The sequence below is a fragment of the Tyto alba genome, unplaced genomic scaffold, assembly GCF_018691265.1.
Source record: "Tyto alba isolate M040663 unplaced genomic scaffold, T.alba_DEE_v4.0 Super-Scaffold_11, whole genome shotgun sequence".
Classification (NCBI taxonomy): Eukaryota; Metazoa; Chordata; class Aves; order Strigiformes; family Tytonidae; genus Tyto; species Tyto alba.
In genome coordinates, this window is record NW_024881273.1 from 10,786,658 (window position 1) to 10,806,846 (window position 20,189).

At 49.3% G+C, this 20,189-nt stretch overlaps 1 protein-coding gene across 13 annotated transcripts in view; it reads right to left on the minus strand.

Moving 5' to 3' along the window:
- Positions 1–203: 203 nt before the first annotated feature.
- The window catches only part of EHMT1 (euchromatic histone lysine methyltransferase 1), a 121,636-nt gene continuing 101,650 nt past the window's right edge, over positions 204–20,189 (minus strand). For all 13 annotated transcript variants that reach the window (XM_042786495.1, XM_042786502.1, XM_042786501.1 and 10 more), the window contains 11 exons: positions 19,459–19,560; positions 18,574–18,678; positions 15,753–15,907; positions 14,764–14,931; positions 14,236–14,380; positions 13,154–13,231; positions 11,849–11,964; positions 9,443–9,529; positions 5,052–5,130; positions 1,987–2,162; positions 204–1,691 (listed from right to left, as the gene is read on the minus strand). In XM_042786495.1, coding sequence (XP_042642429.1) covers positions 1,508–1,691; positions 1,987–2,162; positions 5,052–5,130; positions 9,443–9,529; positions 11,849–11,964; positions 13,154–13,231; positions 14,236–14,380; positions 14,764–14,931; positions 15,753–15,907; positions 18,574–18,678; positions 19,459–19,560 — 1,395 coding nt within the window. In that variant the 3' untranslated portion in view covers positions 204–1,507. The remainder of the gene's footprint in view (positions 1,692–1,986; positions 2,163–5,051; positions 5,131–9,442; positions 9,530–11,848; positions 11,965–13,153; positions 13,232–14,235; positions 14,381–14,763; positions 14,932–15,752; positions 15,908–18,573; positions 18,679–19,458; positions 19,561–20,189) is intronic.

Sequence of the window (20,189 nt, forward strand, 5' to 3'; positions counted from 1 at the left end):
AATTTATTCACACTACAATACTAACAATTTAAAAAAAGTTTTGTTTTTTTCCTGCATTTTTATACTAAAATCACTTTGTTCTTTTTATACAATTGATAGTTTATATTCACGTGGTGAGCAAAAATCACACCAGAATCAGCACCGTTTTGTTTTGTGGTTTCTTTTTGTTGTCGTTTTGTTTATTTTTTGTAGGGTTTTTTGTGTTTTTTTTTTTTTTTTCTTTTTAATGCTAGTCCCCAATGTTTCGGTAATGGTAAAAAATAAATCAGTTTATTGAAACCTCATAGTGTGTAGCTTAAAAATTAATCGAAGGTGCCCAGCGTTGAGAAAAGTGATGGGAACAGACGAGCTGGTGGCATCTGGGATCTCCTCGCCGTGACGCGTCCTGTCTGCTGCTCGCCCCAGCCGGCAGACGCGAGTTGAGGTTCTCTCTAATATATATATCGTTTGCTTTATTTTAAAAAAAGAAAAAAACTGATTTTCTTAAGAAGTTAGTGTCTTGTACAATCCCCTTCAACCTTCCCTCTCTAAAACCACTAATGCGACGGGGTGAGGGAAATCCTTCCACGGACGAACCGAACACTGAGACAGTAACACGGCCAAGCGGCGCAGACGAGAGCTGGTTTGTAACGGAGAGAGCCCGGGAGGGAGCGGGGCCTCGGGGGAAGCGGCTCCGGTCAGCTCGGGAGGGAGCCAGGGACCAGAGGGATTGTAAGGACTGTGGGTTTCTTCTCATCGGAAGAGAAAAAAGCCAGTGGGTTTGGTAACAAGGAGGGTACTTGTTGGAAATGCCCTCTCGCTCCTAGGGAAAGGCCCCACCGCAACATCCTGTGAGACGTGGGAGAAATTCAGGGTTGTTTTTTTCTTAAAAAAAAAAAAAAAAAAAAAAACAACAACAAAACAACCAAAAAAACCAAACAAACCAACAAAAACCAACCAGCAGAACCTCGCCCCAGGGCTGTGCCAAGCAAACTCAAACGCCAGCACCTCCCGCTCCCTCCCCGCTCCCCCCGGCGTTTAGAAAGAAAGTCCCATCAAGTATTCAAAGTTTATTACAAGTGAACTGGAGATGACTTGGCATGAGCGATCCATTCAATTAACAACAGTCGGAGGACGGGCGGCTCTCCCTTGGCTCTGACAACACTTAGCACATTAAGAGACGGAGGCCAGGACAGCTCGCATGGAAAAAAAAACGCAACAGCCACCCCTCCACACGCATCTGTGAAAACCAGCAGCTTTCCAGGACCAGGGAGGGGAGAACAACATCACGGAGGTGGGATTTGCTTTTACTTATTCCTCAAGTAACAGTCGGTGGCACAGCCCTAAGTGTCACGAACCCTTGGCTTTCCTTGAGCCGGTTTTTTTTTTGTTTGTTTTTTTTTTTTTTTTTTTTGTGTGTGTGTTTTTTTTTTTTTCTCGTTTTTCAGGTTTTTTCTCTTTAAATGGAAATTCAGACAGTATGTGAATCTATAGGGTTAAAACAAGTCAGTCTCTGGGGAGCGGAGCCTCAAAAGGGGCCGGCTGCCATGGCAGAGCTGGTGTCGGGGAGCCCGTTTTCCTGCGTGTCCTGGGACGAGGTGCTCGCCTGCCGCTGGGCCAGCGCTGAGCTCGAGTGTTTGCACTTGGGTGAACCGCACTGACAGCTGAAGTATTTGCCTTTGATGTCCCAGAACCTGTCTCCGTAGTCGAACCTGCAAGAGAGAGAGAGAGACAGAGAGACAGAGACGGGGTCACGGCAAAGCAGAAGCAGGCAGAGCGAGGCGCCGGGGTCGGCAGTCCTCGGTGCCGCCACGCTCTGGGCTTTGGCAAAGCTTCAAGGGACGGAGCGTGTTTGCGGGATCCCCAGGGGACTCTGGGGACACGGCCCCGGGAGCAAAGGGACGGAGCGAAGCTCGGGAGCAGCAAGTTTTCATCTCTCTGGACCCCATCCTTCCCCCAGCGAGGCACTGGCTGCCCGCCAAGGGCAGCCCCGGGGACAGCACCTACCCGATCTCTTCCCCGGCTTCTATATGCCTCGTGCTGAAGAAGGCAATCCGGGGAAAGCGGAGGTCCTGATGTGACATGAAGACTCGCACCGGGATGAGGTTTGGCTCGCAGAGGTGGTTTATAAAGCGGCTGATGTTGCCGTAGAAACGGGCATCTATGCAGTACACCTCTCCGTCCTGGAGGAGAAACACAGCGTCTTTCATTAGATGAGGTTGGGGTTAGTCTTGTTACTGCTACTTGTTTAAATAAAACAAGCGGTCATTCCACTAACGCTCTGGAGAGCTTCAAGAAGAGCCACTGCCAGGGCAGGACACCCACCGTGGGTTTAAAAGGACTAAACACGCACACTGTTATACTCACCAGTACCCTGAAAATACAGTCTGCTGCACAGCACTCTGCCCCCACCAGCCCAAAGACCTTTTAAAATGCCCCTGACACCGGCTGGCGCACCAGCCCTCCCCAGTCCTGCTCTGCTAAAGCACCAGTTCGGCGCAGTGGGATCGATGTTTGGGGCAGGCAGACACCTTATGGGTAAAAGCCACTGGACAGGGGAACAGGCAACTGTTCTGTCCTCTAATTGAACGTGACAGCTAGGAAACACAAAGCCAGAGCCTCGAGAAAACACAGGTTTTTGCAGATAAGAGTGAAAGTGAGAACACAGAAATTCCCTTTCCAGAGAGCAGTAATATTTTGTTTTCCTTGAAAATAAAAGAGCCCCCCTCAGGGCTTTTTTATTCCAGCAGAGAATGACTGTGCAAAGCAGAGACTTTAATTACAGAAGTTAATTTCAGTTGCAAAGAGGCCAAAAGCAAAAGGATCCATTAGTGGTGCTCAAACTCCCTTTTGGGCAAGCACCTTGCAATCGTTAATGGACGAGCTGTGCCAGATCACACCACCCGGCTGGCGCGGGAGCCCAGGGCAGACGTCCCCACGCCCGGGGGAGGCGTCACCCCACACGGTCCCGTATCACACACAGGGTAAGCAGCTCTGATTTCAGTTATAAGTAATTCCCATCAGGCCCTCGCTTTCATCCATGGAAATGTCACGGTCGGTGAGGACAACATCACCCGCTGTCACATCTAGTGACCACCTGGTGAGATCCGAGCTCTCCACCATGCACATCAAGATGTGTTCCTTCTAGAAAGGAGCCTGCTGCCTTGAGCAACACAGGCAGAGTTCTCACTGGGAAGCTGGGGAGGAGGACAAGTCCCAAAGCAAACTGCTTCCCACCCTGCTGTGAGGGCATTGGGAACTTAGAGTCGTACAGTGGCAGCCAGAGAGGGGAAGGAGAAACCATGAACTTGCTATGGGGTGAGAGGAGTCTGGTCCTCAAGAGCGGGAAGGCACTGGGCTTTCTTGGAAGGGGGGATGCCCAGAGAAAGCCCATCTTGCCTGGGGTCACACAGCTCCTCGATGGAGCACAGCAAGGCCAAGTGTGAGCAAGGGCTGCAGAGGATGGGCCTGCGTGTGGGAAAGGGGTGGCTGAGCACCAACAGAAAGCAACCACAGCAGCTACAGCCCAACTTCGTCTTTCCCAGAAATAGCATGTTTTTTTCCAGCTCTCTAGTACAGAGACAAGAAAACCATCCCTTTAAGCAGTGGAAGCTCAGAGAGCATCTGTTGTGCGATGTCTTCCTCCTGGGAAGCCAGCAGTGGCAGTACGTTTTGGCTGTTTGATGTTTGCCCTCTTTCAGATGCGAAACGGGATGTGACTGCAGGACCTGGCACACTGAACCATGCACCACACACCCGCCCTGAGTGACAACAACCCAAGGAACAGGGACAACAGAAATTGACGACCCCACCGCTCTCACTGCAGCCAAAGCCCATTCAGGCCACTCCTCTGAGACACACCAGGACCCAAGGCTGCCCTTCGAGGGTTGGGGTTCACACCTTCAGTGATTTCCCATCCCTCAGGAGGCCACAGGACACAGCTGGCTCTGCCCTGCCCTCCTCCAGCCGGCCCGATGGGCTTCCCTTACCCATCACTCAGTGACTTGGTGCCTGGCTTTCTACAGACACTACAACAGATTTCTACAAGGTGACTTTGGAGATACCCTGAAAAAAGAAGATGCTTATGCCTGTACTTGGGTCTCTCTCCTTGCTTCACTGAAGGCTTCATAAGAGCAAACGCAGAGGTTCTCCCTCAAGGCAGCCAGCCAGGGGCTAACCTAAAGGCCAGGAAAGGCCCAGGTGGGCTCTTGCTCATAAATGCACAAAGCAGGCTGAAGTCCCTGCTGCTTTTCAACTTCTTAATTACAGTTTGACCCCACTGTTTTCAGACTGACTACAAGACTCGTTACTTATCTTTTTTCAGTTGTTGAATGTGTTGCTTTAAAAAAAAAAGAAATCAAAGAAAAAAAAAGTAAAAAAAGTAAAGTTTCTTTGTCAGTAGCTGATGATAGGAACAAGACAGTTTGACAGCCTTCCTTGGAAGCCACCCCACTCCTCTGAGTCCCCAGCTTACCTTCCTCTCTTCTCCTTTCCCAAGGGAAGTCTGAAGTGATGGCCATGCTTAGAAGCTTTAGGTCAGTCACACTTTTCAAAGCAAGATTTCTGCTCTGAGAAAACCCTCTGCAGAGCAGCACAGGATAACTACCAGCAGAACAAACCTCGAGTCTCTGCCAGGGTATCTGACGGATCCCTTTATAAGTGAACAGGGTGGGTTTTTTTCCCAGTCTTCCAGACCATCTTTTTATGAAGACCTTACCGAGCTGCCAGCCAACCCAGCTGCAAGCCTGCATATACACACTTGAGTATCAAACACCAAACAACTGAACTCAGGATGCCCGAACGGTTTTGACAGACGAGCATCTTGCATCAAAACTGGTGTGGGCAGCACGTACCGCAGCGGCCCAGTGCTGCTGGGCTGTGACCAGCTGAACAAGCGCTGAGCCCTACCTCAGCTACTCTGGATTTTGACTAAAACGCAGCGAGGATGTCGTCCTCCTTTTTGCAGGCTTTCAGATGGTGCTGCACATCAAGATGGAGACAAGCATGCTCTTTGCTCTTTTGGAGAGGCAAGACCTCGGGTTTATCTCATTAGACACCTTCAGATACAGTACCTTGTTGTCAAGGTCGAAGAGGTAGGAGTCTTCTTCCCGGACGTCTGCCTCGGAATCGGATATCAGCTCACCAACGTACCTGCGGGCAAACAGGAAAGGCAGAAATAAGATGTTCATGCAATCGCAAGCTGAGGTTTAAACATCTCTTTCTGGGAAGAGGGCAAGAAAGGGATACAGCCCAGCCACAGATGCCAACCCACAGCCTAAGCAGTGCAGGTCATCTCGAAGCCACCCAGGGCAAACTGAGCTTTGCCAACTTACCGCAGCTAAAACCTGGCTCCATACTCCATCTTTTTCAGGGCAACACTTTTAATTTTAAAAATGGAGTCTTCCAACAAAATTTACTTTTTCCCGAGGACTATGTTTCCTTTTGCAAATCTCTTTGCGGGCCAAGATCAACAAATTAATGCAACTCTATGTTCACGGTCAGACTCACGCCCTGGCTCTCCTATTCACCACTGCAGTGCTTGTGCTGTTTACATCCCAGAGCAAAATGTTTGTGTCTGTCTTTCCTGTGTTTTCCAGGACACACTTTAAAAAGTTTTGTTTTAAAAGTTTTAAGTCTAACCTAACCTGGCAGGATCCCTGGAAGGATCTAGGCTTCTTTCTCAATCCCTCTCAAACCAGAATAAATCAGAGCTGTGATCCCACCGACAAGCACCTTGTAAAACCAGGGGCAGGGCAGATTACAACCAGGTCCTCTGAGCACCACGAAGCACGTGCTGCTTGGCCTGGCTTGCTGAGAAGGACTAAATACACGCAGCACCTTTCACACCCCAGGCAGATACTGGTTTTGATACAAACCCCCCTTGTTGCAGGAGTCCCTGCAGCACTGGGGTTCCCACATTTGTCTCCCTGTCTCCACCTGAGATGGTTTTGGACCGTCAAGGTTCAACATCTCCTGCCCTGACCAGAGGCACAACAGGAGAGGTACTGAACTGAAGGGAGGATATGAGAAAAAAGCAACAGCACAGCAGATTCAGGTATATAACTCTTCCTGGCCTGCAATGCAACTCTAATTAATTATAAGCAGAGGATTCACAATATGAATAAATATTCTTCGCAGCATCAACAGAGATTTCCATGATCAGCAGCCATCACCACAGCATTCCTCTGCATCTCTCAAGGCTTTTTTGAAGTGTTAACCAACCGTATCCATTTCCCCCTGGGGCTCAAGGCAGTATTTAACTCCAGGGCTGGGAAAGAGGAGAGCCACGAAACCTTAACCTGGAGAGGACCCCCGCGCACCATGACAAGGGATCGTTTGGCTGCAGTTCCCAAATCTGAGCAATCTGGCCAAGTTGCTCTGCCAGAGCAGGAGGCTGCCGCCGCGTGTGATCCTCCTGTTTGCCCCCACTGCATCTTGTTATTTATTAAGTGCTCCCGTAAGGCTGCAGCATTACTGGAAATCACACGCTCGTTGGTGACCTAAAGCAATAGGAAGATGATAGCCAGAGAGGGAGAGAAATTGCTGTAGCATGGCACAGTAGCCAGCAGCAGCTGAGAAAAAGCTGAATAATGCTGCACAGAGAGGCACTCTGCTCAGGGACAGCCACTTCAGGTTTACAACTCAGTGAAACACCAAAAAACCCACGATCTAATTAAAAATTGTTGGTTTGATGTTCCTTTAAAGACTGTTCAAGTAACTTTTCAGGATTGCATAGATACACAAATGGTTCCCTAATTTCTCAGGTCAAAAGTTATGGAAGAATGTGCCAGAGGTACACATTCCTACCTAAAAAAGAGCAGGAGCATCAGCTCCTTCATTTAAGAAACTCCCCAAGTCCAGCCAGCATCTTTCTTCTCAGCACGCTGACAACGAGTAAGTACATCTCTGAGCTTTACACTGCCACTCATCACTGCGAGATCAGAGCACACTCCATGCAAAAATCAAGAGCAAAAAGAAGTCCCTAGCACAGGCTCCAGTGTTTTCCAGGGAGTGGGGGAGACAAGACGCCTGGGGCTTCTTTGACTGAAGGTGTGGCTAAAATACCTGGCTCAATGCAGATGGTATCTTATTAGAGCATCACTGTTTTGTACAGGAATTAAATATTTGAAGACCACGCAATGGATGTGCACCGAAAGGAACAGACCAGATCCTCACAAACTTCTGGTTTCTGCATCCCACTAATTCACAGGCTCTCCAACAAAAGCCCCGAACCAGCTGCACCATCTCCAGAATGAGCAGTTACACCATCTACCAACCAAGCATGAACAGAGCAGATTCAGAACAACCCACAGCAACGTCAGCACAGGCTGAGCAATAGCAGCTCCTGAGCAGTGACAAATCCAGAGGCCAGGGAGAAACCTGCACACGAGCACGCTCCTGAGCATCTGTGAGTGGAAGGGCCTAAAAACTCCGTGGGAGCCCAGAGGGGCAGGGAGGGGGACACTGCTGCACCTCCCCTCGCTGAGCTGCTGCTTCCAGCACTGCGCTGAAGCTACCCGAGGTTGTTTGGAGGGTCTGGGGAGCCTCGGTGACGACAGGGGGAGAGCTGGCTGGCCACCACTGGCCAAGCCTCGCTCCCAGCTACCAGGCGGCTCTGAGCGCTGCTAAACGCTGCCTGCAGAAGCTGCTGTGGGCTGCTGGAGGGACAGCCTGCAAGCAGGAACGGAAAGGCAAACCACTTCTGCAGTGATCACAGAGAAAAGTTGAAAGGTACGTGAAGGTATGGAGCAGGCTGAAAAGCAGGATGTGTGTAAGAAAGGCATTAACAGTCGGGACCAGCAGAGTTTGCAAAATAAAAGCGTTGGGAGAACTATTCCAGATTTGCCCCCCGTGCGGGTATACATGAAAAATTATGGAACAGAAGTCATCCTTACACCAATGCAATTATCATCCTTCCAAAGCAGAGTACTAAACCCCGTGCAAAGCGCCTACCCGTTCAGGGCTCTAATCCAGACATTTAATGCAAAATGCTGTTCTAAAAGAGCCAATTCTTGGAGCTGCTGTGTGCAAGCAGCCCCCAAGCACTGCCAATACAGGGAGGAAAAGAAGAAACCAAGTCTACAGGTTGCATGTAAAGGCTCACAGGAAGGATACTGGTGCAGCTGGCTTGAAGAGGAGACAAGAACTGGAAATCGGTGAGTTGAATAAATAACCTGTGTGTGTGTGAGTGATGGGGACAAGGAGGAACATGCACAGGCAGGACATAAATTAGCTCAGCTTTTTAATATGCAGTTCATTTCGATAATGAAGAAGATATCGCCTACCACTGAAACAGTGTCAGCACCTCCTGGCAAGGGTGGAGGGAAGAGTTAGCTGGTTGTGGTATCTGAACCCCATCAGCTCTGACGTGCCGCACAATGTGCCCGTCTGTTTATTACGCCGCTGCGCAGGGCTGCCTGTTCACCACTGCTTACTCCTCTCACATATCAGCGTTCCAGTAGGAGTTGGTTAAGTCAGTGCCATTTTTGTTTGGGAGCCGTTTACTTTCAGGTTCTGGCCCATCTCTGGGCCCTGAACGAGGACTCCAAGACCTTTGGGACTTAACAGGAAGCCTCACCTAAGACAGACTTGAGACACTCCCCACAAACAGCAGTTTCAAGCTTTATCTCTGAAAAAAAACATCTTAGAATCTGGCAGCTTCTAACATGGAAGAGATACTTAGCTAATCCAATGCAGATTTTTCTCTTCCTTTATTATTTCTTTTAAATTCTGCAGTAATTTTACTTAGTCCCCAGCCCCAATTCTATAAAACATCAGTAACTAGTTCTAAAAAACCCAGCATCTATTTCCATGAAGGGCACGAATCCAGCCTTATTTAGAAGGTCTTAACTCACTGTATCATTGCAATGAAGAAAACACTTTCCAAAATATTTAATAAAGTACATATACTACTTTAAAGCCTAAAAACCATGGGGTTCGACTGCAGTTTTTTCACTTGACGTAAGTCTGAACAGTTTTGTTCTCAAGTACTTTATTGAATCAGGGCCGAAACATGTGCTTAACACCAAGTGCTTTACTGTTTTGCTGAATCAGACTAAAGCCAGAGCTGTGACACTGGAAAACCTCTTGAGAAGTCAGTACTGAAACAGAAAAAGACATGATAGAAAGAAGTTGTTCCAAATTGCCTTGGCCTTAAGTGTCCCACATCCACGATGAACACGAGACATCTGCAGCACAACTCAAATGCATTTTTCCCGCATCACTTGTGTTTCAGAGGGGTAAGAGCTGAGAACAGATCCCGGAGGGGAGTGGAGAAAGCTCCACACTATGAGGAGAAGGACAAACAGCAGGAAATGGAGTCAGGAAACCTCTGATGGAGGGCAAGCAGCTCGGCTCAATGCCAGTTTGATTTGCATGAAAACCTCTCCTTAAAGAGGAGCAAACCATCCTGCCCTTGGGAAGCAATACATTTGCGTGAGCTAATGAAAGCTGAATAACTTACTCGCACACAAAGGTTCCCAGTGGAATGTCTTGCATTGTTCGCACACCCCAGCCCATCTTTTGTGTCCGATAAAGCTGCAATCGAGTCCTGGAAAAGAAGACATGAAGCCACGTTAATGGCAGCGCTCTGCAGAAAGACAACCAATTTTTCATAGAGAGATGAGCAAAAAAACCAACAACCTGCCACAAACTCGAAGACGATTTCAACCTTCAACCCCCCCAGTTCTCACGCTGGCACCACCGCGGGCGCGCTCCCTCCCACGGCTGCTCTGAGCGGGTGGGCAGGTGCTCCGATGGAAACTGCCTGGGGACAAGGGACAGGCATCCCCCAAGCCTTCCTCCCTGCCCAGCTGCACCTCGCAGGGTGCACACCTAGGGATGGGGAAGGCGGTACGGGACTGGGTGCTCTCTTTGGTTATACTGTTGATTTACACGTGGGACACCAGAATCCCGCCACCAGCATTTCTTTTCCCCTCCAGGCACACACCCAGCACTCAGGGGAAGGCAGGGAAGGTGGAAGGGGACTTAAGGCAGTGAGCGTAGCCCTGCAGGGAGGGGTGCTGCGGGGGGAAGGCAGGGAGCTTACGGTGAATTAAGAACACCTTGAGCTAAGTGCTCTGATCCCTTTGCCCTCTGCTGAGGCCAGTGCATTTAGCAACTCCATCATCTCCAGCTCCCTGGCTGAAAGACAAGGAAGAAACGCTGCAAATTGAAACTTCTTGGTGTAATAGCTGCTCTGTGGAATTTTACTGATGAAGTTTATAGGCAGAGAAACAATCCTGTAAGTCATTCTGCCTCCTGCTCAGCCAGAACTTGAGTTAAGTGCAGAATGAAGAGTCCCCAGGGCTAGGGAAGGCTTGCTCTGTCCCTGAGGGAAGCAAAACCCACTCTCAGCAATGCTGTTATCGGAATAAAGAGAAATCTGATGCTCACCTTAACCTCACCCTGTTGCTTTTTTCCAGTACTTCTCTTCCCCTACACATTCCCTTCTTGCACTGTCAGCTCAAACCAGGGCTGTGTGTTTTTTTGTATATGCTCCCAGCCCCTGGAGCCTTCACCAGGGCAAAACATGACTTCATGAGAACAATCGTTCTCAGAGAAACCAGTTATAACGCTGCATTTCGGGCTTGAGGAAGCTCCCCCCTGGTCTTGCCTCCTCCATCACAGCGGAGCAGAGAGCCAAGCTCAGGTTCAAGCTCTGCTGTCGGGACCGACACCGGCAGCAGCGGGACCGTGGCTCCAATCTCAGCTTCCCGGCTGAGCTGGGTCAGCCTGCCAGATGGAAACGTGTGTGCTGCCAAGCGGAGTTAATTTGGAGCGAATCTGATAAAGGAAGCGCTGAAAGCGGAGCGGGAGCACCCATGTGTCGCGCTGCAGCCCAAGCGCAGGAGGTTTCCTCCGCTGCCTCCCCAGGGACCTCACGCAAAGCTCTGCCAAGCACCTCACCTTACCGCCAGCTTCCCAACACAGCCGCTCTCCCAGGCTCCCGGCTGGGTTTCCAGCCCTCCCAGCCTTTCAGAAAAACACTAGCAAGGCAAAAATGCAAAAGCAACAGCTCTAGCTGTACAGCTCCTAAATAAACACCCACATAGACACCAGAGCTCTGGAGCTTGGCAGGAAAAACCAGAGAGAGGTAAAGTTCTGTGGAAACGCATAGAGCTTTTTTCTTACTTATTTTTAACATTGCAAAATGTCATTGAAACTATAAAGCTTGCAAAAAAAAGTGTTGTCAGTACTACAAAAAATTTGCAAAAGTCTTTTTTTGCAGTGGGATTCCTTCGAAGTTAGTGCAGTGGCAAACTTCTCCACAGCAGAGGTCCTAAACAAAACTTTTACATTTTTAGCCTGGCACCAAAATCCTAATGGCCTCATCTGCAGCACCGAGGCCAACAGGTATTCAGGTACCCAGTTCAGGGGGAGTCATGCCAATAACTTGGAAATTTTAAGCAGCTAAGACTGGGCATGCTGGCCTATATTTCTAATGTAGTCTGCTAACTTACAAGATCCAAATTAAGGCTTTGCAGTTTCTGTTGCCATTATTTTCTTTACAGATCACCACCTGAGAAGTTACATCTAGGATGTTCATGCAAACCCACAAGCCACTTAAATGTTTTATGGTCAGGCTGATGAAAGAACGCCACAGTTCCCACGTGATGGCAACAGGGGCAGGGTGCAATTATTAATTGAGCTCATCAACCCACTGCTGCTTCATTTCCACCAGCAGCACCCAGGAACCCACTTGCATCCCACCGCTCTGTGGTGGCACCTGCCCCAGCTTCTGTCTCGTCTGGGGAAATCCTGGGGTTTTGTGGGTTTATGAGTGATCTGAGACTCTAGAGAGACAGAAAGCTCACAAGTTTGGTGCCAGTCTTGCCAAGATAAGCTGCGTTTGCATTCTTTTTCTCACCTGAGCCCATTCTGCACCACCCGGTTCCTACAGGTTCGCCAGCACGAGCACGCGTGATTACACTCGAAGATCAGCGGTGGCTCAGCCATGTTGAATTCAGGCAGGAGTCGGCCGTCCTGGAGAGGAGAAGCATTCAAGACTAAGTTAGCTGTCTATTCCTGTGACCCCCCCCCAAACCAGAGGCAGGCCAAGAGCTGAAATTTCCCCGAATGTAAAAACAGGCCAGAGAACCCCAAGGTGGAAGCGAGTCCCAACCTCCCCAAAACCAGCGTCAGACCTCAGCTTCTGCAGAGGTTTTGCTCCACCCCGACAGTGGCACACTCGCCACCATCACTGGCAGCTGACAAACAGCAAGAGACCACCTAGATTTTTGCTGCCTGACATCACCCTATGTACCACCAAAAAAAGGTCTCTTACAGTGCTGTGCAAAAAACTGGTGTGCAGCATCATTATTATCATTTTGCAGTGCTGGAGGGAAGCAGCAGATGCTTAGCCTGTCTCTGGAATAAAGCCTAAACTTCCAGAGTACAAGGCCAGTACACCCAAGTTCCTCAGTACACCACATTATCTTCCCAAATAGCACTTCCAAAAAAGCTACAATTCAATTATTTACCAAACATACAGGATTAAGGAAGCGACAGACGCAGTTTATCATATTTAGCAAATTTGGCTTTTAAGGCTTGAAAGATGTAATCACCTATTAATGCGTAAATAAAATGGCTACAAAGCAAAGAAAGGTGCCAGTATTCCCCCTGGGAGAAACTTGCAGATTCACAGAACTTCTGATCTTAGCAGAACCTGTCCAAATATGAACCTCAAAACCTCCCTGGAGGACTGAAGCATACTTACCCAAAATAAACCAGGCTTCTGGCAATGTTGCAGTTAAAACATCTTTACTTTGCCTTCATCCAGAAGGATCACAATAAATAAAAGCAGGCAAAAAAAAATCTCTCTATTACCCTTCCCTTGTTTACATATTACAGCCTTTTTTTCTTATGTTGCTCTGAAATGGAAGCTGATTTCACGCATGGATTATTAAATGCTCTCTATCACATGGGTATAATTAATGGCTCAGTTGGCATGACAGTTACACAAATAAATCACACTAGAAAAGCTTCTTTGAGTATGCATTTTGTTATTATCACACACATCTTTAAGCTGAGACTACAACTGTAGGCATTTTAAAACAAAAAGTAGACGAGCTGTGCAAGGGACTGTTTTTAAGGTACTATTATAAACCCTGAACTGTGCAAAGTTCAGCTCACAAACGCTGGTCTAACCCAACGGGAGAGTCTGTGTCCTCACCTTGTCATACCAGCAGCGCATACTGAGTTGGCCACACATGCAGTTACTGGAGGAGCAGTCGTCTATACATACGCAATACTGGAAGAGAAGAAAATGGGTTAACCCCACACCACTCGCACGTAACTGAAAGAGCAACTTCTGTGACTGGGTCAGAGAGGAGAGCCAAGTCTTCACCTTCCCCTGCTGCAGCTCGTTAGCCAGAGAGATAACCAGCCTCATTGGTTCAGTGGCATTTTTACTCCATTATTTATTTCTGCGTACAATGAACATGAAAGGACTTCAGCTTGCAGAAGGGATCTTATTCTAAGCCATCTTCATTTCTCATGGGAGTATGTCCCCCTGCGTTACTAACCTTCCTCCATGCCCTATGAGCTGTACTCCACGCTTGAGGACAAGGAAAGCTCCAAGGAGGGACCAGAGCTGGGAGATGATGCAACACCATGTCTCAGTCCTCCCCTGCTGCTTGCTTCTTCCCACATGGGTGCTCCAGCTGGCTGCTTCCCCAGCACTCCCCAAGCCAACACAGTCCCACCACCACCAGCTGCTGCACAACGCGGCTTGGGCACGGCAAGTTCACGTCAGGCACCGGAGAGCTGTGCCCAGAGAGGGGCCACCCTCACCCTACGCTTCCCCACCTCTGCTTTCACAAGCCAGCCCTTTGAGAACTTCCAGGATCACAGTGAAGGCCTCGCCCTGGATGCCGCAGTCAGCAGGAAGACAGCGTGAGGAAGGTCTCCCAACAACTCACTAACTCTCCAGATACAGAACAGAGGAAAAGGATAAACGGGAGCCACATCAGCCAGCACCAGCTGAACGCAGCACCAGCTGGCTGATGTTGCAGCACACAGCTGAACGCAGAGGTTAGCCTAAGTCTCAGAAATGAAGAAAAACAGGATCCCATCTCCTAGAGCAAGAGCTGGAGTTTAGGACTACAGCCTTAGCTGGAATTTGACGGCAATGTTAGGACTAGACAATCCCATTTTGAATGCAAAACCTGTTCCGAGGTGCAGTGCGCACTGCAACATCTCTGAATGCACACACCAGGACAGGAAAAAAACATGTGGAGACACACAATCCCTCACCTGTAAATGAGTGATGTTTCTATCAATGTCCATCGGGGAGGTGACGCAGTTCTGTGAAACATATTTGTAGTTGCTAGGACAAGGCTCGCTGTCCACTGAATTGACGCAGGGAATCGGGATCCGCTCATAACCCCGGGCAATGTCTCTGTTAGTGCAAGAAAGAGAACTGTCACAGAAGAAAAGCTCCCCCGAACAAGGGGCCCTTCAGATGCCATCCTGGGGCAGAATTACTGTCTTTGATCACTGAGCATTCAAAGCCTGAAAGCAATTCAGGCTAGAACAGAGTTCGGGTTTTTTCCGCCCTGCCTTACAGATTGTTCTTTGTGCTTGCGAATATTTCCATTTGGAGAATGAATTTACAAACCACCGTCTGAATCAGCATGTGCTTAATTCTCACTAAGCTCAAACTGCCCTTCACACCAGTTTACAAAGCTAAGCATGCACTTACAGTCCTTTCTTAAACCAGGCTCCCACCTTCCCCCGTGAAAGGGCTCGTAGAGCCACAAGCAAAGCCAGCCGTACTCTCACCTGCTCACGACCTTCTCTATCTGGGCAGGCTTGTCAGTAGATGATTCTTTGAGAGTCTTGTTCATCTGTAGGGCCACCCAGACCTGAGAGTTAAGGCTGGAGCACTGGAGTGGAGTCTCACCCTCCTTGTTCTTTAAAGTGACATCCGAACCACGGGAAAGAAAGAGACTGCAAAACAGCAAGGAAGGATAAGCATCCCCCAAGAGAAACTGCGCAAGGGGAAAATGAGCTGAATCACATCCTCCAGCCAGCCCTCAAGGGACAAGGAAGAGCCTGTAGTAGTGAATAATCACCTGAGTTTTCTTTATTAAGCATGGTTCAGTGAATCCTTCTACGCGAAGGCGCTGGCAGAAGCCACAGAATGGAGCTCTAGGCACTCACAGGAGCTCTGGGCAAACCTCACCTTGCTTCGGGCATGACAGGTACCTTGCTGGTACCAGCCCAACTTCAGACAGGCTTGAAACTCTCTCCGACAGGGAAAGATATGGGGTGGGAAGAGTAGGCTGGAAATGGAAGAGTCCCACAGAAAACTGGTATTGGACTTGGCCCTTGTTTATACTCACCAGCTTTTGGTGACTACACACGATGACTTTATTCATAGCAGTGGTGAAACAAAGGAAAAGCCCTGTTACCATATTATGCCATGCTAGTTGTGAAAAAAAACCCCAAACCTTTCATCAGGGATGCCTGACACCTTTCTGCTGGGAAACCCAGGCCGAGCACAGCCCCTCAAGCCCTCTGCCCAAGGCTCCAGGACCACTCCACGTTTTCTGACCTTTTTTTCCACCATCTCTGGCAGCAGCTATTATTTCGGACCCACTGCCCCTAGGAGCAGGGCAGCGGAGAAACAAGCCCGCTATCCCAGTTTTGGTTTGTGCTTCAATGCCAAAAGCATTTCAGAGAATCTCCCGAGCTTGCCAGCCAGCAGCTGGGTAGAAAGGAGTGACCAGGGGAAAGAAGAGAAGTGGCAGGGCTGGAGCTGTACTTACACAACACACTCGTAGCGGTTCTCTCGGGCTGCAATATGCAGGGGCGAGTCTCCGTGAATATTCACTGCATGTAAATCACACTTAGCAGCCAGCAGTATCTCTGCTATGTCAACACAGCCAGAAAAAGCAGCCCAGTGCAAACAAATATTTTCCTCCTGGAGGGGAAGACAACAGAGTAGAGGCTGTTTAGCGCATTAAAACCCGATCGCTTTGGGACTTCACCATCCTTAGCTCTACACCTGCAGCATGCAACATGTGGCTTGCAGTCTCCTTCCCTACATTGCTCCTTCTGGTTGGGACTGCCGGGGCGGGCAGGGAAATCTCTGCACAGACAAACAGGGAGTTCTCACTCCAGCCGCCTCCGCACACCAAAGATGGGGAGGCTGCACACAAAGCGGTCCATCGCCTTCCTCATACACGCAGGCAAATCGTCTGTCTCTAAGGCACAAAACAATCTGGATCAATCCACGAGAGAGGTGACAGACATGAACAAACGTGCTGGAAAAGGCTAGAAGCTGAGCTTTCCCAGCCCAGACAGACAGGAAAGCTAGCATGTCTCCCAGTGCTACAAAATTAAAGAGAAAAAGAGCACAGCACAAGCTATAGGGTATATGAAGGTGCTAGAAAGTGAACCACGAGCCACAGGGAAAGCAATCAATCCGACTTCAGGCATCTCTTAAATACTGGATGTACTCATCTCTCACTAGCAGCACTAGAAATAGCTGAACACTCATCTTTTGGATGGAGATATTTTAAGCGATGATACTCTGTTTTCTGTTACAATGCAATTTGCAGCACACTTTGAACCCTTCCCCATGACAAGCTCTAAAGATGTCGATTACAACAGTGCCATGATAGTAATGATCACCTAACTTTTCTTTTTAGTTTTTAAAGCAAAAATAAAGCGCGTCTTTCAGTCATTGCAAATTAACTTAGATCCTTCCTTAAATGGGGAGGCTATTGACATACACCAGGGAGTGAGGAGACCTTTTCCTGTATGGTTTCTGCCTCCCATTATGGTAACATCTATCAAAAAACCCCTAATCACATCGCATACCAATCTACAGAAAAAATTAATCCTGCCAATTGCACACCACACGCTGCTGCGCAGGCAGGTTACACACACCCAGACTCGCTGCTCTGCCTTGCGTCGGCTACTGCCTAACAGCAGCTTCACCGCAGCCAAAAGCGTTTCTCGCGGAGTATGATGTTTCCCAGCACAAGTGACATTGCTTCTTAATGACTGCAATCAGGAGACACCCAACTTAGGTACAGTAACGGATACGTGATGCACACATCTGCTAAGAGGATATTTTTCCTTCAAGTAAATTGTTGACTGAGCCGATCTGATTTCACCGTTTAATGGGTGATCTTGTAACTGGTAGCCAAAAGGCTTCTGTGACAGACCAAACAAGTCAATTTTTGGACTCAGCACCGGGGCCCTGAAGCAATGTAACAACCCAAAAAGCCCCCTCTCTCGCCTTGACTTTTGCTTTTAGGAACAGTATCGGATCTGGGCCCGCCTGGGAACTATTTAAACTACCACGGAAATAAAGGCTCCTACCAAGAAGGGGCTTTCAGACTGGGGATGGCAACTTGGGAACAGCTGGATCTTTCTGGGCCCCATGAGACAAGCATGCCAACACCTACCCCTGCTCGCTCCCAAGACACAAAATGGGGCATTTAGGGAGACAAATACAAACCAGCTACTTAGAGCCCTTGGATTAAAAATCACAAGGAGCCTTAGACAAGAAAATATGCTGCCATGAGGCATGCTAGAGTGTGACTTGATGGTGGGGTAGGTACTTCACTGTAACAACTCTGTGTAGAAAGCAGTGAAGCCAGTTACTCTTTATTTATCAAACTATCTGACATCTGCAGGTCAAAGCCTGGAGTAGCTCATTGCACCCCAGTTCACACCAAAGCTTGCCTTACAGGTACTTCTGGGGTTTCAGAAGTAGAGACAGAAAGGAAAAAATGAGAAACATACTGTTAAGAAAAAAAGCAGCAGTGCTGTTATAATGAGTCCCCTAAACAGAAACCTGGATGACTGGGGAAAAAAGGAGACAGCATCTCCCTTGTATCTTCTCTGTTTACATGAAAATCCCTGTGAAATCAGCTGGCGCAGCCCAACTCACAGCGCTGCTGGGCCCACGGAGCTCCCAGGGACTCAAGTACAGAGAACATCCCACTCGAGCAGGATTTATGGAAGTGAAGAGCAGGCCAAGAGGCAGCTCCAGCATGCTGCGCTGCCAGCCTGGGCACGCTCTGTCCACATTGGTGACTGCATGCCTGTTATGACTAGGAAAAGCCATGGTCACGATACGTGCTGGCAGAGCGTCGGCCCAATCCATCCAGAAAAACCTGAGTACAAGCTTATGCCCCTCAAAAGGCGTGCAGGATGCCCCTAGCCCATCCCCAGTGCATACTGGCCTGTGACCAGTGTGGAACGGGTAAGTCTGGACTCAAGGGGCATCTGCCCAGTGCAGTGTCTAAGTGGCAGCACGGTGGACCCGGGTGGATTAGAAGCAGCAAGGCACAGAAGAGCTGACTACAGCCTGCAGCATTATGTACAGCATCCTTGTGGGCTATGTCAGAAGAACTGGAGGAAAAGGACTTCTTGCCAGCCTGTAAACTTCTTCCCAGAATATGGAGGAAAATTCTCCCACCAGACACCGTTTACTCACTGCCCCAAACCACCTGTGTCAAGGACCACTGCACCCCCCTGCACTGAGCTCAGAAACTGCCTCCTTGGGCTTGTTTGGCTTTTAAACAGAGATTGTGGTTTAACTTCTGAAACAGATCCCAGGAAGAACCTTACATTGTCGCGGATGTTGATGTCTGACCCCTTCGCAAGCAGCAGCTTCACCAGCTCAATATGCTTGTACTCGGTGGCCCAGATCATCGGCGTCCAGCCTCCATCATCCTGAGGAGGGAAAGGAAAGGGTGAGACACACAGAGTGGGCAAGACAGTCTCCTGCTGGCTTCACAAGCCTCTTGGCAGCCACAGCAGGGTGCACCCTGCCTGGGAGCCACAGACCCCTTCCCTCTCCACGTCTGTCTCATCACTCTCCTTCAGCCTAGGCTGCTGCAGGGAGAGGTCCCTCAGGGTCCTGCAGAGCCCAGCGTGATTCAAACCAAAATGCTTCAGCAAGCTGGAGTTTATTTGCAGCCCAGCACACTGGCCATGGATCTCCAGGTCGTTCAAATACAGCTGACTGTCCAACAGGCACAATGAACAGCCAGCTCGTGTAAAAGCTCTTACAAAAGCTCCCTGAGAAGCCTGGGGGAGCTGGCCTTCCCCAAACAAGGAGCCCTGATGCAGTGCTGCCTCGCCCCACCGCAATGGTTAGGTTCTGCAATGGCAAGGGCCAGGCTCTACCCATCCCACAGCATGTCCATGATCCCACCACTCCCTGCTAGGAGCAGTGACATCCCTGAGCAACAGGCTCCACCAGGAAATTCGGACTTAAGGAGAAACTGCAAATTGAAGCACATAGAAGGAAAGTTTCCGTGAGGCCAGTGGAAGGGATCACCTTCTCTGGTAGACTAGGATGTCCATGGCACTGTCACCCTATAATGTTTTTCAGGTGCCCTCCAGCAGCAGAACTGTATCTGAGTAACCACTGAGCACACAGCACGCTGCAGAGACTTGGGTCCCTGACCTGAGAAAAACCAGCTTCTGCCCCTCACAGAAAGGCCTCACCTGGCAGTTGACATCCATCTTCCCGTTGGAGAGGAGGTACTGAACAACGTCGTAGTGCCCCTTCTTGGCAGCCAAGTGCAGACATGTGGAGCCCTCCGCATCCTGGACATAACCACAGAACAAGCACTCAGGGCACATCCCTTCCCAGCATTTACCATGTCTGCATGACACCAATGATGCTTAGGAACACCAGAGAAGTTCAGAGACAGAGCAGAGGTCTCCAAAAGCCCCCAGCCTGCTGCCAGGAGAGGAGAGAGCAGCAGCAACCAACACCAGCACTGTGCAGAGGGAGCTTTACTCAAAGCTCAGAAGTACAACCCATGCAGAGTAAGAGGCTGAGAGTGCAAGAGCTATGGGAAGAAATGCTTTTGCAAAGCCTAGGGAAGGTACCAGCCCCAAACCCTGGCAGACTGATGCTCCCCTTCCCCAGCAGACCCTCTCCAACTCTCCTCCATGTGCTGGAGAGCCAAGGGGAGGCAGAAGTCCCTTGCAGAGGCAGAGCTTGCACTTTACACCAGAAAAGTAGCCTTGTCTCAATCTGAAATGCTCCAGTTATAGCTTTTTTGCTTTGTTTTATTAGCACAAGGCCTTATCCCAGCACCTGCCAGCAGGGCAAGGGGGTGTCCCGCACTGGGGCTAGAAGCCTCCTGAGAGACCAAGACCCCAGCGTGCCCGCAGCTGTCTGCTGAGATAGGAGATAAAAAACAACCATGAAGATTGAAAGAAAAACT